This window comes from Girardinichthys multiradiatus, chromosome 15 (assembly GCF_021462225.1).
Source record: "Girardinichthys multiradiatus isolate DD_20200921_A chromosome 15, DD_fGirMul_XY1, whole genome shotgun sequence".
NCBI classification, from domain to species: domain Eukaryota; kingdom Metazoa; phylum Chordata; class Actinopteri; order Cyprinodontiformes; family Goodeidae; genus Girardinichthys; species Girardinichthys multiradiatus.
This window is the reverse complement of record NC_061808.1, coordinates 16,308,194-16,323,434: the sequence shown is the minus strand read 5'-3', so window position 1 is coordinate 16,323,434 and position 15,241 is coordinate 16,308,194. Positions and strand designations below refer to the sequence as shown.

The 15,241-nt window shown below is 38.5% G+C and overlaps 1 protein-coding gene across 1 annotated transcript in view; it reads right to left on the bottom strand.

Annotated features, from left to right (window-relative positions):
• Positions 1–503: 503 nt before the first annotated feature.
• The window catches only part of stxbp5a (syntaxin binding protein 5a (tomosyn)), a 181,558-nt gene continuing 166,820 nt past the window's right edge, over positions 504–15,241 (bottom strand). Inside the window, exons 22-28 of the mRNA XM_047388111.1 lie at positions 13,503–13,553; positions 11,590–11,871; positions 11,071–11,440; positions 6,209–6,374; positions 5,986–6,097; positions 5,664–5,884; positions 504–4,329 (exon numbers count right to left, since the gene is read on the bottom strand). Of these exons, the coding sequence (XP_047244067.1) occupies positions 4,288–4,329; positions 5,664–5,884; positions 5,986–6,097; positions 6,209–6,374; positions 11,071–11,440; positions 11,590–11,871; positions 13,503–13,553 (1,244 nt within the window). The 3' untranslated portion in view covers positions 504–4,287. The remainder of the gene's footprint in view (positions 4,330–5,663; positions 5,885–5,985; positions 6,098–6,208; positions 6,375–11,070; positions 11,441–11,589; positions 11,872–13,502; positions 13,554–15,241) is intronic.

Below are 15,241 nucleotides of genomic sequence, written 5' to 3'. Positions count from 1 at the left end.
GTAGACTACAAAACTAACACGGTTCACCAGGCTTACTTCAAGTCAAGCATATCTATGGTCTTTGTGATTTAAAGCAGAAAAAGGACAGAAACCTTGGACCCTTTCTTCTGATCGAGAAAGAGAAACTATGTTGAAAACCTAGGATAATTTATAAAGGGAATAACTGTAAGAACATTTCATGTCAGATGGACAAAATAAAGAAAAAATTGGTTTTGCTGTAAGTAATGTTTAAGTTCAGTCTACAAAACTGCAGTTAAACCATTGGTTGACATTTGTGAATCATAAAACTAATAAAACAATTTTACTAGTTGTTTCCTCTTTTCAGACCAACAAGCTCCTGCAGCCACAAGAAGTCATACAACAGCAGTCTAAAACTACCATGGGATAGTGCCTCACATTGAAGGTAAACAATTATACATATGGCCATACATGCGATAAAAGCGCTATTTCTGCTTTCTGCAAAAAAATAGCAACACAAAATAAATAAATAAGAGGACAGAAAATACATTTCTCACTTTTTATTTTCCATTGCACAGTAATCTCTATCTACAGAATTTCTAAATTTTGTGGCAGCAGATAAAGTCATAAACATCCATGTGAAATTTGCATAAAACTGTACAAGAAAATTGGCTACAATGAGAAAAATACTGCACCCCACTGATGAGTTTTGAATCCAGGACAGAAGATGGTTTGTGGAAATACATAGGAGTCAGTCAAACTGTTTGAGTGTGTGGGTTGTACCAGGTAAGAATACCGCAGACTGTAACAAACACAGAAGCAGGTCCAGAACCTAATATAAAGCATGACATTGGGTGGAAAAAATGAAAAAGACAAACACAGGTAGAAAAAAGCAAAAGACAGGCTATTTTTCCCTTTTTTATGCCAGAATCCACACTACATACTGAACATATTGGACCAGAATTCCACCATAGCTGTGGAACGACATGGCAATATGTGACAGTAAGTCTGAAAACTGAAGGGCATTTGTGTAAAAACTAAACACGTGTTGATTAAACCAGAATTTTGACATCATCCGCCGATCCTCTGACAGTTAATGTTTTTTTTTTCTGTGTTGGTGGTTCTATTTACTGTTCTCTGACACTGAGCCGGACACACTTTTTTTTACAAGGAGAGACTTGGACATAAGCTACCAGAAAACAATAATAATAGAAATAATAATAATATGTGATTCTGATGGGCACATCCAAACACACATTCACACATATATAAATACCTTACATATTGTATCAGGGTAGCTGTGACTCTAGATTGACTGGAACACCATCATTAACTCACAGCTTGGTCCACTGAAACATTTAACTTTAGATGAAACATTACATTTGATACCATTCTATAGATGGCATTTAATCTTCAAGTAACAACAAATAACAAAGGCGATAGAATTCCTAAATCTAAATCGTGCCTTTGTCCACTCTTCATGTATCAAGCTATAATGTGTCTAAACGACAGTGCACATGCATCTCAATAAGTTTGAATATCTTATTACATAGATTTATCACACCCAGCGTGGTGTGTTTCTGTTAATTTTGATTATTACAGCTTGCAGCTAATCAAAACCTGAAATTCAGTTTCTCCAAAATCTGGGATAATGCATAAGGCCAATTTTAAAAACAACATTATTGTGTTAATGCTGACACAACCATAAGGAAGACTGCTGACTTGACAATTATCCATTATACTGACACTGACACCCTCCACAAGAAGGGTAAGCCACAAAAGGTCAATGCTACAGAAACTGGCTGTTCACAGAGGGCTGTGTTCAATCATATTAAAGGAAATGTCAGTGGAATGGAAAACGTGTGATAGAAAAAGGGCCACGAGCAACAGGGATAACAGCAACCTTACCTTAAAACGATCCTGATGATAAGCTCATTCAAGAGTTTGGGGGAGATTTACAAGGCCTGGACAATGAAACTGGAATTTGGGTATTATTAGCTATAAAACATGATCATGAAAATTAACAGAAAAAACAGCTTCAAATAAATCACTCAGTACTGGACTTAAATAATAAGATGTTTGTTTTTCTTTTTCATTTGAAAGACTGAAATTAATGAACTTTTGAATGATATTCCAAGTTATTGAGATGCACACGTATAACTGGGTGACCTCTGGTTCCCAGAGTCATGGCCAAACGATAATGCAATGGACAAGCTAAAGCAACTCTTTGGCGTCAGAAAAAATATGGCCTGTCTCCTCTTTTGTTTCTTGTGCAACCCTAATGTATACTTTCTAGTTGGTCTAAGATTGTCAAACTATTTACTTATTTACAAATAAAGGTTAGAAGCCTGACAGACATCTCATAGAGGGGCTTACTGCAAACAGTGTACCAGAAACAAGCTAGAAATAAAACAAAATAATGAGGGTGAACGTTTCAGACATTGAACTGAAGTCTCTTTCATGAATAAAAAAAATTACATAGAAAACACAAAGTTATTTTAAGAAGACAATATAAATAATAATAATAATCTTGTTTAAAATTAAAATATTGCACTCTACTCTTGCATTTATGTTATACTATATATCTATATATATATATATATATATATATATATATATATATATATATATATCTATACATAGATATATATCTATATATCTATATATGTATATATAGGTAGATGCAGTTGTGGGAGGGGCAGCAGAGTTCAGGACTGTAAATTGGATGTATAATTGCCCATATTCTTCCACTGACTTTTGTTTTGAGCTTCTGGTACTCCAGGTGCTGACAATGTGGTGCCTGACATGTGAAATGGAGCCTTAACATGTTTTTATTCATTGATAAATCCAGATTATGCCTACAGCAGTTGGATTGTAGGGTCAAAGTGTAGAGAATATGTGGAGAACCATTTTCTTACTGCTGCAGCAATAGGGTAACGGATTAGAAGATGGAATGGCCTCTGACTTAAACCCCATGGAACACAACCACATCGGCCAATAAATGCTAGTTAAAGAAAGGAATGCTGTCCTACAGAGGTGTTGTGGCTGATTACATTTCTTCCATGCAATACTGAAACCCCTGTTTGTTAAGTGAATGAAGTATTCAATTCCTCATAGGATTTTTTTCTTCAGGTTTATTCATCCAATCAAAATAAATGACACCAAAGAGTCAATGGCAGAGTAAGCTGTTTGGTATTAACAGAGGAAATCAGTTGTTTTTAATGGGTGCATTCCACATCTTCAACTATGCTGGCTAACCCACAAATGCATTTTTCAAAAAAATGTGGCACTACGCTTGGTGTTTTATATATATATATATATATATATATATATATATATATATATATATATATATATATATATGCATATATATATATATATGCATATATATATATATACACACACAATACAATTCATATAGAAAAAAACTAATTTATATCCTTGCTTCTCTAGTAGATTCCAGCCCTTTTCATAAGAACAAAGTAATTTGTGTCTGTGACCATTTTTGAACATTAGAAAAATAAATTTTCAAATAATACAGAGCAGAAAACCCCAACAAATATTAAACAGAGGAATGACACACACTCTGCCTCTCACACAAAAGCACTCTGTAACAGTTTAAAAGTCTAAGATACAGAGGAGAGTTTTGAGATCGAGTAAGATGATGAAATATCCAGCGTACATCAGAACGTAGCTTTAATCTTTGTGACTCTGGCCACAGTGTTGCAGACTCTAAACGCTTCTCCATCTCCTTGATGAATAATTCCATTCTTTCGCAATCGTCACTAAAGTACAAAAGTCTACAAGTGGATACAGCATTGCACATTTATTAGATCTATGTATAGATATATCAATTTATTTAGACTCCTTTTCTCTTACATGAATTTGTCGTTACTTGGTTAAATATTAAGTCTTCTTTCAGCCATTTTTGTTGGTTTGAATATTGGCCAAGAGGGTCACAGAGGAGACAACAGTACAAGGATGTTTTGGCAAATGAGAATGAGGACTCCTCAGGTGCATGGACCAATCCGAGACCTTGGAAGTGAGGCTCGACATAAACAAAAAAAGAACAAAAAATAGTCACCATTTATTTATTATTTTCCTCTGAGGTTGTCCCTCTCCACCTCAGGTTCACCTTCACACCGAGGTAAGAACAGTATCCAACATTGTGCTACGGGAAAAACTCCCGAGTGTTTCCAGTGAAGAAGGCTCAGAGTGACGGCTGGACAGACAGATGGTGGGGGGAGACAGTGCGAGTCCAGATGAGCTGATGGAAAGTCAGTAAGATAGTTGTAACCACAGAGAGCGATGGTCCTTGCCAGTGGCTCGTCAGAACTGGTACCATTTTTTGTCTTTGCATTTCAGCATCATCTACAAGCAAGAAAATATCCAAGTGAGAACATACTGTGAATAAAAAACAACATACATATAACTGGATGCAAGTTTCCAAAAAAATTACACTGTGGCTCTATCCTGCTCTCTAGTGGGCAAAGTCTATAAGTTAATATATCAGCATTTGACAAAAGATGCATAATTGGAGGAGAAATCATTTGAAAGCTGGTGGACGTTTACATTAGTGTTCTTTAGCTTTACGTTCAGTAACTTGCCACAACAACATCAAAGAAAAATGGATGTTCAAAGATCAAACTGTTTTATCAGTTAAGAAACACAGATTAATGCAAAACAGTAACATGTTTTAGATTTTTTTTATATGTTCCATAACATTATTAAGAAACCAAGAACATCCACTGCACATGTAACTAAGGCAGATGTCCAGACAAATGGAGGACACAGGAGACTGTTGTCACATGTAGAGCACAACCAGTACACATAATAATTTCCTGCAGCTACCTCATTGCTGCTGCTGTTCGGCTTAGGGAAAATTGACTATATCTCTACCAGATTTCATGATTTCCTTCCGTTTTGTCTTTTACTTAATTATAGAAAAATGTGTTCAGATGAAGTTATGTCACTGTTGTAACCTTCCCCTGACAATTTTTTTCAAGAAGAAGGATACTTTTGATCCATTGTAACCTTTCTGCAAACTGTGGCTTTAGATAAAGAATGCAAATGGATGGAAACTATGTTATTACTCAGACCATTATTCAGATGAATTTTGTCATTTTAATCTGATTGTTTTTTAATTGAGATTTACTGATATTTTCCTTCAAGTTTTCTTTACCGTTTTTGCCATTGTTGTTGAGTGATTGTTTCTGTGTTTTTTTTATGTTTCTCACCAGGCTGCAAGGAAAATTTCCTTACGGGGACAATAATAAAGTTATACTGACACTGAACGATCAAATGTCCAGAGAATCTTACTAGACCAGGTGAACTCTATTTCAGGTTGATCAGATTCACTAGAAATGATGGTTAACCAAGATGACTGAATGTTGGATATGGATCAAACGTTGCTTTAATAAAGTATATGTTTAAAGGTATGCACACTTATGCAACAAGGTTAAAGCAGCCTTTTTTTCTTTTTTACATCTTGCCCTCCAACAGATGTTTTTGTTTTCAGGTAAACTGCACATTATATATGTCATCAAAATTGGTAGAAGTTTCAAAATCAGCCATATATGGGCTCATTAAAAGCCAAAGAAATAGTGTTTTGTTAAAGGATTTGGAAAGTAATTCTTTGAATGGCTCTTAGAAAAGCTTTCTCAACAGGTTCTTTGTTCTTTTGTTGTTTAAACAGTTTCTCTTACATCATGAGCATGTTTGGAAAAACCATCTGCGCTGGCCATCATAGCAGCTGTCCTCTCATCCAGTTCACCCAGTTTTTGGCCTCTCTCATCCAGCGCTATCCTGGCACGTGCTAGGTCTCCGACCACACCCGAAGCGGCCCCCTTCATTCCCTCAATGCCACCTGGCCCGGGGATGTGCTGGGCCAGACTTCGAGATGCCTTCCCAGCTGCTAACTCACCAACTTAGTGAAGCAGGGAATGAGCAGAAGACAGAAAAGATGATGTTGTGTCATCTTTCAAACATTTAAAAAGGAAAACATCTGTTATGACCACTCTGGCTTACATAGTTCTTCTCTGTCCAGTGACTGTGCTCCTCCACCAAAGAGGCCTTTAAAAAATCCTCTGTTTGGTGCCTCTGGTGTCTCCACTGGTGTAAAAAGTTCACCCAGCATCTCCTAAAATACAAAACGCTGTGTCAGTTCCATTTATTATTTAAGTATAAAACTTCTTTCATTTTTGCATTTGATAAAGTTGTCAGACACAGTGTTCAACACAAAGAAACCTGCCTGTAAGTTTTCACAGGTTTCTTGACTGTAAGTTATCCTTTGAATCTCAGTAGGTGAGCAGAGGTACATTGCCTGGCCTAGGTTTGTGAAGCAGAACGTCCTGGCTATCCGCATGTCTGTCAAAGGTAGGTAGTTTACATCCATAAGCGGTCTCAGTCCTGGAACACTGAGCAGGAGGAACAGAAACAAAAGAAATCATTTTAAGGGAATGGAATACCAAGAAATGTCCCCACCATATACAGGCTTCCTCAACATTCAGAATTGTAACTGTCGTCTGCATATCTTAAGTCAGAGGTGTCCAAAATGCGGCCCAGTGGTCAATCGCGGTCCTTGAACTGATACTGGGCGGCCCCTGACTGCAATTCAAGAATGATGCAAATCTGGCCCGACACCACAGGTGGTGATGCAGACGGGGACTTTTTACTTTTTGTTAGGGCAAAGTTATTACGGACCAATTGAAATCTTCTTACACAGTGAAAACATGTTAGGTACAATACAAAGTATTAATTTTAATAACCATGCTTTTTTCTCTTTAATTTCATAGTAAATAAGTCCACATCTATCCAGTGAATTTCACCTAAAAGTAGACTTTGGTCCATCCATCCATTCATCCATCCATCCATCCATCCATCCATCCATCCATCCTCTTCCCCTATTCTGAAATTGGGTCATGGGGCAGTCGGTCCAGGAGATAACACCAGACATCCCTCTCCACAGTAACGTCCTCCAGGTTATTCTGGGGGATACCAAGGCAGGATATATAGTCCCTCCACCGAGTTCTAGGTATTCTCTGGGGTCTCCTCCCAGTTGGACGTGCCTGAAAAACCTCCAAAGGGAGGGACCCCTTCAACTGACTCCTTTCATTGTGGAGGTGCAGCGGCTCTACTTCCAGTTTTCCCTGGATGATAGAGCTCTCACCCTATCTCTAAGGGTGAGTCCAGCTATCTTACGGAGGAATCTAATTTTGGCTACTTGTATCTGGGATCTTTTTCTTTTAGTCATGATCCATATCTCATGATAGGCGAGGGTCAGAACATAGACAGACTGGTAACATGAGACCTTAGCATTTACTTTCTTCAAAGAAAGAGTGACCCAAATAATGTTCTTATTGCTGAGAATAGACAGATGTTTTTTTTTGTTTTTTTAATTAGCCCTGAAGAATTTGCAAACTGAATGTCTTCCTCCTAAGGCAAAACTTAAGGCAAAAATGCAAAACCCCTTTTTAAGTTTTGAATCTACAATAATTCATTTCGCCCTCCCTCCAAAACAGGCAGGTAAAAAAATTTCCACAATATAGATTTATGTGATTTTAGTTTTCAAAAAATTTTTTTTTTTGGCCGAGTACTTTTGACTTGAGGACTTTGGGCCATGTGACTAAGTTTGGACACCCCTGCCTTAAGTTGTCAAAGTGATAGCCAGCATTTCATGGTTTAAACATGTTAAATAACTAACTATAGCTAAAATGGTTGGACAATGCCATATAAGACGTATATAATGTGTACAACTTTCTATAATATCTTCAGGAACAATAAAAAAAACTTTTTAACATTACCTGAAACATTTAAATCCCCAGAAAGTCTTTGACATTTTTAATGCACTGGCGATTGGGAAGTGGTGCATATACACTGCTCAAAAGAATAAAGGGAACACTTAAACAACACAATATAACTCCAAGTGAATCAAACTTCTGTGAAATCAAACTGTCCACTTAGGAAGCAACACTGATTGACAATCAATTTCACATGATGTTGTGCAAATGGATTAGACAACAGGGGGAAATCTTTGTCAATTAGCAAGACACTCAATAAAGGAGTGGTTCTGCAGGTGGGGACCACAGACCTCTTCTCAGTACCGATGCTTTCTGGCTGATGTTTTGGTGACTTTTGAATGTTGGTGGCGCTTTCACACTCGTGGTAGCATGAGACGGACTCTACAACCCACACAAGTGGCTCAGGTAGTGCAGCTCATCCAGGATGGCACATCAATGCGAGCTGTGGCAAGAAGGTTTGTTGTGTCTGTCAGCGTAGTGTCCAGAGCCTGGAGGCGCTACCAGGAGACAGGCCAGTACACCAGGAGACGTGGAGGAGGCCGTAGAAGGGCAACAACCCAGCAGCAGGACCGCTACCTCCACCTTTGTGCAAGGAGGAACAGGAGGAGCACTGCCAGAGCCCTGCAAAATGACCTCCAGCAGGCCACAAATGTGCATGTGTCTGCACAAACGGTTAGAAACTGACTCCATGAGGATGGTATGAGGGCCCGACGTCCACAAATGGGGGTTGTGCTCACAGCCCAACACCATGCAGGACGCTTGGCATTTGCCAGAGAACACCAGGATTGGCAAATTCGCCACTGGCGCCCTGTTCTCTTCACAGATGAAAGCAGGTTCACACTGAGCACATGTGACAGACGTGACAGAGTCTGGAGACACCGTGGAGAGCGATCTGCTGCCTGCAACATTCTTCAGCATGACCGGTTAGGCAGTGGGTCAGTAATGGTGTGGGGTGGCATTTCTTTGGAGGGCTGCATGGCCCTCCATGTGCTCGCCAGAGGTAGCCTGACTGCCATTAGGTACCAAGATGAGATCCTCAGACCCCTTGTGAGACCATATGCTGCTGCGGTTGGTCCTGGGTTCCTCCTAATGCAGGACAATGCTAGACTTCATGTGGCTGGAGGGTGTCAGCAGTTCCTGGAAGATGAAGACATTGAAGCTATGGACTGAATCTGATTGAGCACATCTGGGACATCATGTCTCGCTCCATCCACCAACGTCACGTTGCACCACAGACTGTCCAACAGTTGGCGGATACTTTAGTCCAGGTCTGGGAGGAGATCCCTCAAGAGACCATCTGCCGTCTCATCAGAAACATGCCCAGGTGTTGTAGGGAGGTCATACAGGCACGTGGAGGTCACACACAATACTGAGCCTCATTTAGACTTGTTTTAAGGACATTACATCAAAGTTGGATCAGCCTGTAGTGTGTTTTTCCACTTTGATTTTGTGTGTGACTCCAAATCCAGGCCTCCATTGGTTAATAAATTTGGTTTCCATTGATGATTTTTCTGTTATTTTGTTGTCAGCACATTCAACTTTGTACAGAACAAAGTATTCAATGAAAATATGTCATTCATTCAGATCTAGGATGTGTTATTTGAGTGTTCCCTTTATTTTTTTGAGCAGTGTATTTTCATAAAACACATGAAAAACAAACCCACACTGACAAGGAAAGAGCTGGACCTCCTCGCTTTGTTCAGGCACCCATATGGACGGCTGTCCTGTCTCTGTCCTTACAGGGGAACACTAATTAATGTCAAGACCATCACACTAATATGCTCTTCCTCAATCTTAACCCCTTACACGCTGCATAGAAATCCCCCTGATGTCTCAGTGGAGTGTTTCCAACCTAAACAACTTTTTAGCTACAATGTTAGGTACAGTGGTTTAGGTTAGTAAATCAGGGTTGATCTGGTACACATAATGTGTGCAATATACACGATAAAAAAGTGAATCTCAGATAGTTAAGTTAGTCATTCATTGATACTTTCCACAAGGAAGCCAAGCCAAAAAGGTCAATGTGAATGAAGTTGGCTGTTCAAAGCACTATATTCAAAAATACATTTCAAAGCTGAGTGAAAGAAGAAAATGTGGTAGAAAAAGGTGCACAAGCAGGGATAACCATCTGTAACTCACAGCAAAAATATGCTATTAAAACTGATATAATACTAAAATTATTAACTGAAAATTAGCTGATGTTAAAACAATATGTGTAAATGTGTACATTACAAGACAAACCAATAAAATAAGTGGCTTCACATTGCTTCAGCGAATCATATCGTCTGTCCTGCCTATTAGTTTCTGTTATGGTCAGTGTACTGCTCAGTAGCACCTTGATGTAATGACAGAAACCTGTTGGCCTTATTGGAACTGTGTGCAACTAGTTACTTTAACAACGTAAGAGCAGAGAACTGAGGGCATTTTCCTTGTCCAGTCTGAGTGTGTTGCACAGCTCAGGGTTTTTTTTTGTTTATGACAAGCTTTGAAAACCTAGAGAGCTAAGAAGAGAGAACAGATCCACAAAACTGTCGATGTAGAACCTATTCTGCTGTTGCTTATAGTGCAGTTAGACAAGCTGCATTGATTATATAGACTACTGGAAGGGTTTTGCAAATGCCTACTATTCACACTCTTAATACTAATTAAAAATAAAAAAGTTAGGTTAGGCTTAACTGTAAGTCATAATAATCACAATTAACAGAAATAAATGCCTGAAATATATTGCTCTGTGTCTAATAAATACAAAATAATAGACCAGTTTAGCTTTTACCTACTTTTACTATAATTGTACTTTTTTAATTATACTGAAATTGATTGAGATGCCCTTGTATTGTAATAAACCAATATCAGTAATCATGTTTTTTTGTGCCATCTTTCATGGCTTCTAAAACACACATGTGAATATATTAGTCACCACAGCTAAACAGCTTTAGAGTTATTTCTATTTCATAAATAAGTTATTTAGGTGCATCTTAGAAAACAATGAAATCAGATTAATAAAGGTCTCCATAGCTGAAATGTTGCAGTTTGGTCTTTCCAAATCTGCTTAATTGAAAAGCATTTAGCAATTATTTCCCCCAAACACGTATTCATTAATGTTTGTTAAAGTGAACAAATCAATGATCTAAAAACTATGAATATTTTTTGTGAAAGCTTCAGAAGTAGGTTTTGAATGGTTTTTTCCGTTTTAGAATGATAAAAACACACTTTTAATGGAAAAGGCCCAGACAAATATTTTTATATATTACAAGAAAGCTTAAAAAGTATTCACTGATCAACAATCTTTCATTGAGACTGATGTGGTCCTCACCTGAGGGTCATTATGTGGCCGTTGGCACAAAAACAAGCCACACACACTCCCTGGTTTATCTGCACGACGTCTGCCCGTAAGATGAAAGAAGTCTCTGTGATACTGTGTTTGTAGATGCAGGTCTGGGAAGGAAGTGAGAGGACTTTGGCCTGCTTCTCAGAGCACACCACAGCAAACTGACTCTCATTTAGCTCCTGTGAGCTGGAAGGTGAAACAGAGACAGGCCGTCGCTTTCGGATTTTCTCTCTTTCTTCACCATCTGCTGTGACGTTGGACTCATACCAGGGTTCAAATGCAGAAGGCAGCAGGGAACCAGCAGAGTCCAGGAAAGACATCCGCATAATACCTCCCTTAAGCCGTACCAACATACCTGTAAAAAGAAATAGAGTTGCTCAACCTTCAAACTCCTCAACGTCTGTGCTATTGATCTTTTGTACCCATTATCTCAGAGCTTAAGCCAGCAGACAATTTTTCATTTTTTTGTCTTTAAATTTTGAAGAAATTCTTTTAAGGTTTTACCTGTAGGTGAAATAATGACTGGTTGTAGTTGCCGCTGTTCCCCTGCAGATGGCAAAGTGAGTGCCAAACCCAGTACAGTCCCCAACGAGGTGCCCACATACAGGCATGGTGTCAAAGAGCAGTCCCCCTTACGGGCAAAAGTCTCACAGAAGTAGAAGGAGTTGATGGTCTCTCTGGCTTCCTTGTCGATGCTGGTGACGCTAGGGGAGCGTGAGCGGCTGAAGGAGTTGTCCCGGTGGTCTAACGGGTTGGCACCGCGCGGCGGGCACACGGACAGGAGGACAGTGAGGAGAAAACAGAGAGAGGTAAAGCACCTGCAAAGCAGCAACATCAACACATAATGTGCAGTGCTTACAAAAGTCTTCATACTCCTTGAACCATTTCCATATTTTATTAAATTGCAACCCCAAACGCAACATGTTTTACTTGGATTTAGTGTGACAGACCAACATAATGTGGGACTGTAAAGTCGAAGATAAATAATACATGGTTTTCAATAATGAAATTCTGAATTGTAGTGTGCATTTGTCTGAGCATTGCCTGGTCTTTTCTAAGAAATGAATATGCTCCAATCCAAACCCATCCTCTGGAGCAATGACTGTGAGTTTATAGAAATTGCAGAATTAAGCCTGTGACTTCAATAGCTTCCTTCTTGTCACTATTCCATAAGATCAGATTTGTGGAGGGCACACCTAATAGCTCAGGTGGGCAGATCATCCCACCGAAGCTGTGGAGCCCTGCAGTTCTTTCAGGGTCACCATTGTCAGTTTAGGTGGATGGCCATTACATTGCAGAATTACGGCATTGCAATTATGCTATGCTGTTTACATTTTTGAAGTATTAAACATTGCTTCATGTGATGGTTAAAGCTTGGGATACGTTTTTATGAGCTAACCCCGATTCTTCCCAACTTCATCCCTGACTGGTATGTTCCTTAGTCTAATAACTGCCATCTGCTCATTAATGTCTTGTATAGAGTTATGAGAGTGAAGCAGGGTCAAAATGTTCTGAATTTTTTGGGGGGTTTTTCCTTCAATGTTACAATTATGCACTACTTTATGTTGGCCAATCACATGGAATCCCAGTAAAATACATTTACATTTCTGGTTGTAATGGGGCAAATAGTGCAAATGTTACACAAAATAAAATGATACTTGAGTGAAAGAGCAGATGTTTGTTAAATGGGTAGTGTTTATGCTTAAATTACTGAAGAGATTCACATCTCTCACATAATTTCTGCTCTGGGTGTGCTTATTTTCACTTATATTTTTTAGAGAAAAATGGTTATATTAAACCTCATTAATAAACATTTTACTGTCTTATGTTCTTTCATATACCAGGAACAGAATATGCTGTACCCAATTATAGTTTGATTAATGAAGTTAACCAGTGATCTTTAACTAAAAATGTGTTGAACATGACAACCAACATTCAACTGACCGTCTTTGCAAGTACACATTTCCATTTTGCCTTCTGAAAATATATTTTATATGTTAAAAGAACCAATCACACAGAGAAAGGAAAATACATAAATAACACAGGATAGAAAAAGGAAGCTGCAAAAGTTACAGAGAGCTTTAGAGTGAGAAGGGGTGAGCAAGGACTACTTCAGCACCACTGACCTCTTATGAAAACCCCACTATTGATAAAAAATAAATTAATTAATTAAAGACTGGGAGTTTATTTTTAACAATTTGGTTCAACTCAATACATTTCAGTTCCAGCCAGATCAGTGCTACCTTTGACACATGCAAACTTAGGAAAACATCTGCACAGCTTGCCAATTTTGAGACTAAAAACCAGAGGAAAATACTCCACTGGACTAATGGAATATGGCTGAGTCCAGTCAGAGTGAGAAAATCATAGTGCAAATCATATAAAAGATTGTTTGGATACACGAAGTCAAGGCTTACCCAATTCTGGCTTTAGCTCAGTAGGCAAGCTTAATTTCCGTGACATCTTTGCTGGAAAAAAGAGAACATCCCTCTTTACAAACACACATCTAAGCTATGACACGGTGCCATGCAAAGCCAGGTAGCCAGTACTGGACAAAAATTGTGCACAATGCTGAAAGACACCTAAAACAATTATACTTAAAAAAAAAACTGTGGAACATGTCCCAAGGAATTGGTTTAGTGACAAGAGGAGCCAAAATGCTTTACATAAAAATTCTACGTAAGAACATAGAGGCAACTCCTATATCGCAACGGCATGCTGTGACAGAAAACAAAAACAGGGCACCTCTGGTTGCACAAATACCTAAAGAGAGTAGTGGTAAGACAGACCAAAACTGCAGGGCCATTCAGGACTGTCATGCCAAAGGAGCAGGCAGCAAGAACCAGGAAGTAATAAGTAACATCAGAGATGGAAGAAGACAGTGACAGTGAAAAAAGTTGGTTAAAGTTGGCTAGAGTGATTTTACAGCTCTACAAAGATTTTTATCACGACTACTTGTACAAGTGTCAAAACAAATGACATTAAATAAATGCTAGAGATAGTTTCACTCTCTGCAATAGAAAGAAGAAGGAGACAGATATACCAAAGCAGAGCTTTGTTATAGACTCACTGAGATATTATGTTCTCTACATATAGTTATGAAGCTTAGGTGTGCTAGTAGTTTACACTAGTGCTTTAATAACTGACAGGCTTCTGTTCAAACAAAGACTTCAGTTAAATTCACACTTCTGCCTTAAAGAACAAATTAGGTTGCATGAATATATATTTTTTTTCCTCGCAGATGTAGGAAGATTGTTTTACAAAATAAATATTTTTCTTTGCTGATATAAAAAAAAAAAATCAACGGTCTCTTCACGCTAAATCATAATGCATAGGTTAAGCCTGTTTGCCTATTCTCTACATCTGGGGATGTTGATAATTTAAAAGGTCACCATACTGAAATATTTAAATTTAAACTTTAATTGGTTATTATTTATAATTATAATGGCTGGATTTAAGTGTGTTTTAGCTAGAGATCAAGTGACCTAGATATTTATTCCTAGATACTAATTACAGTTATTGTATAGTACTTACACAGTCTAAATCAGATGTAACATTTAACATGTTAAAATTTGTTGCATATGTGTGTCTAAAACTTTACTTTACTACATTTTATCAACATTACATGGTTTATTTATCAGTATCAGGATTGTGTACCACGTTACTCAGTCGCAGACTTTAGCGCTACAGTCTCCATTTTTCTTGACAGCAACAGGGTTTTTGTGTTGCAGCACTAATATGCCGGTATAACATCTTAGCTCATTAAGCAAATCTATGATGTTTTGACAACATGCCACATGAATGAAGGAAACACTGATTCAGCTTTAGAGTTGGGTAACTATCCGTTTATGGAGGAAAACAAGGGCAAGGTAGGAAATCTAAGCTGAATTACCAGAATTTGGCACTGTGCACTAAACGTTGAAGTGCAGGACAATGTCAAGCCCTGTTAGGCCCTTTGAGCAGGCTGATGGCATATGTGCTTTAGAGCAGAGGTCATGAAAGACACAAGATGCATGTTTGGTTGGTGATGAGGGCCTAAACTGAAGATGCTGTCGGAAAGCAGAGATTGTAAGTGGAGCTCCTGCATCATGAGGACAACCACCGTTTTCCCTCAGAGACCTGGATGCAACTCCCAGGTCAATGCTGGTGAGGTGAC